At 35.2% G+C, this 2,981-nt stretch overlaps 1 protein-coding gene across 1 annotated transcript; it reads left to right on the top strand.

Moving 5' to 3' along the window:
* The first annotated feature begins 419 nt into the window (after positions 1–419).
* Positions 420–1,249, top strand: LOC117927257 (vacuolar iron transporter homolog 4-like). Its single transcript, XM_034846708.1, has one exon. It carries the CDS (start codon positions 443–445, stop codon positions 1,076–1,078), a length of 636 nt encoding a protein of 211 aa, XP_034702599.1. The 5' UTR covers positions 420–442; the 3' UTR covers positions 1,079–1,249.
* The last annotated feature ends 1,732 nt before the right edge of the window (positions 1,250–2,981 follow it).

Below are 2,981 nucleotides of genomic sequence, written 5' to 3'. Positions count from 1 at the left end.
AATGCTTTTTCCTTCAAGGAAAATGCTTTGATCTTTAAAATGTTCTCTCCAGGATGTTACTTAACAGCTTTAAAGCACTGATATTTTTATATGTATGAAAATTCAAGCCAGAAGATTAAAGAAATGGTGAGAAAATGATCACCATCTTTGTAAAAAGGTATAAAGCATGTCATTTTGTCTCCTTTGAATAATCCACTTAGAAGAAATAAGACTTTCTTACATTTCATAAACAACTACACTATCTGCTAAAATTAATTTAAAACAGTACCTTGAGAAGCATGTGTCTTCCTCACTATCTTCTCCTTTTCTGCCACCTGCAGTGCCACTAGCAATAGCAACTGGAGATTCCCTATAAATACCCTCCATGAAGACTACTAAAGACCACGAGCAATCATCCTATTTTTAGTCTCTTTGTGATAGTTACCCTTTACATTCATCCTTTATGGCAGCCCTTAATCCTGCATGTAAAAACGTTGAAATTTCGGTTCATGAGGATAACTTAGTGCCCCATGGACAACCCCAAGATCCTAAAGCTCAGCATTTCCACTCCTCTAACAGGGGACAATGGCTTCGGGCTGCTCTATTGGGGGCTAACAACGGGTTGGTCTCGGTTGCTTCACTGATGATGGGTGTTGGAGTTCTCAAGAGAGATGTCATGGCCATGGCTCTTGCTGGGTTTGCAGGGTTAGTTGCCGGGTCTTGTAGTGTGGCAATAGGAGAGTTTGTCTCTATATACACCCAGTTAGATATAGACGCAACTCAAATGAGAAGAAACAGCAGAGAAGATAGTAAGAATTTGGAGCTGCCAAATCCTTTTCAGGTTGCTATAGCATCTGCCTTGACCTTTGTGGTGGGGGCAATGGTTCCAGTAGTGGCGGCTGCAATCACAAGGGATCATAAGGTGAGGCTTGGGGTGGTGGTTGCTGTGTCGAGCTTGGCATTTTTGGTATTTGGAGGGGTAGGGGCAATTCTGGGGAGGACTCCTGTGGGGTGGTCTTGCGCCAGGGTTCTAGTTGGAGGCTGGATGGCTATGGCTATTACTTCTGGGCTCACCATGTTGATTGGCTCCAGTCATTAAATATATATGTGATTACTGCCTTTTGAAATATTCTTCCTCTCCATTTATCCTTTCTTTTTCCCTTGGCAGTATGTGTAGTATATATGTCAACTTCACCTGAAGAATCCTTTGAAATAAAGCATTCTGCACCATAAAATTTCGTATGAAGTGCTTTAGAGTGATAAAACTCCTTTGGGCTCCCTTGTAAGAAGTTCGTCACAATATCTATTGAGAACTATGTGGTAAAATCAGAACATTCTAATTAGATTGGATAAACATTAATTCTGATGCAATGGAGGAAAAAGTGGCAGAGAATCATGCCCAACCTGACTGAGAGGATGCATATTGCATTACTGACAATCTGGCGTTGAATCTATAGAATTGATGAATGTTACACTTCACAATGCAGAAATTCTAAGTATTATTCCCCCTATGAGAAGCTAGGAGCGTTTTTTGAAAAGAAAATTTTAAATTTAGATCCCTGTTTAAAATATTCATCATATTACAACTTTTCTAGCATATTAGGATTTATTTGACAATTGTTTTTTAAAACAATTTTGAAAAATAATGATAAAATTTGTTTTGTAGAAAAAAAAAATATTTGGAAATCTAAAATATTTGTAACCTGTTTTTAATATTTTTGAATATATTTTAAAAATAATTTTTATGTCTAGTGTTTTATTTTTAATCATATTACGTGTTCGTATAATTATTTTTTAAATCAGTCCTCAGAAAATAAGTTTTAATTATCAAACGGGTTTTCTCCCTCTTTTTTTTTTTTTTTTTTTTTGTAGAGAATAGAAAATTATTCTCAAAAGCAGTTACCGACAGTTACCGAATAGGCCCTTAATATCAATATGTTATTTTTACTTCTTTTTTTTTTAATCAAAATCACAATGGATAACTGTGATTTTAGCTTTAAGGTTAAACCCCAACCACCAACTGTGACCCTTGATATGGCAACTAGTTTGATGAATATGATGTAGAGTTAAAATTTTAAAGACCAAAAAAAAGAAAGAAAGAAAGAAAGAAAGATTACTTTTGTGGCCAATTGAGTTGCTATTTGGGAAGGATTATGACAAATGACAAAGTGCCAAACAGCGAAGGCAGTAGAGGTTCTAATGTTGATGAAAAAATAGCCTATTTAATGGTCAATGATGCCCAAATCCATGCATGAAACCGAGCTTCACTAGTATTAAAATTCATTGCCAATAATCTATATGAACACTTCAAGTGGTTATTGGTCTATTACAATAGGTGCTTTTTCCACAAAACACTGGCATTCTGTTTCCGAAAGTTTGTTGGGCAATACTGCAAAATTAGTGCATGCAGTGACTTTGGTTATGAAACTGAGCATGTGTATTACCTTAGCTGGTTTGGAATAGTTTTTCTGAGATGGCTGTACGTAGTGCATGTGGTCTTCAATTATAGAGATTATTCTCTTCTGAGGATCTTTCTCCTATTGAGAAGTTGATGATGATGGTGCCTTCCAAAGGTGGTGATCTCCAATATGATGAATTAATGATTTTTAAGTGATCAAAGTGTTGTTTAGATTTTTAATTCTATGAACCATAAGATTGCTTAACTTCCTTTTTTTCAAAATAGCTGAAGGTCCATGAGCTTTGCCAAATCAAACTTCTACTAGGAATGAATGAAATGTATCCTTATATCAAAGAACATCATACTTGAGATCCTATAACAAAGGCTATAAGAAAGGAAAGGACAAATTGTTTTCAATTGTTGGTTTGCTTGAAGCCTAAATATGACAGCTTAAGAGGAAAAATATTGAATAAGTGTTTACTATCTTATCCCTCCCAAGGATTAAAATGCTAAAAAATATGAAAATATTATTAATTTGAATTTATGAGAATATTGGGAAATATTGGGTGAAAAAGTGGAAAAAGTTATCGATGAGATGAAAACT

This window comes from Vitis riparia, chromosome 12 (assembly GCF_004353265.1).
Source record: "Vitis riparia cultivar Riparia Gloire de Montpellier isolate 1030 chromosome 12, EGFV_Vit.rip_1.0, whole genome shotgun sequence".
Classification (NCBI taxonomy): domain Eukaryota; kingdom Viridiplantae; phylum Streptophyta; class Magnoliopsida; order Vitales; family Vitaceae; genus Vitis; species Vitis riparia.
Note: the sequence above shows the minus strand (reverse complement) of the source record. Positions and strands in the feature narration are given on the sequence as shown.

Bases quoted from the DNA above. Each gene is read 5' to 3' on its own strand.
- LOC117927257 (XM_034846708.1), top strand. From the start codon at position 443: ATGGCAGCCCTTAATCCTGCATGTAAAAACGTTGAAATTTCGGTTCAT.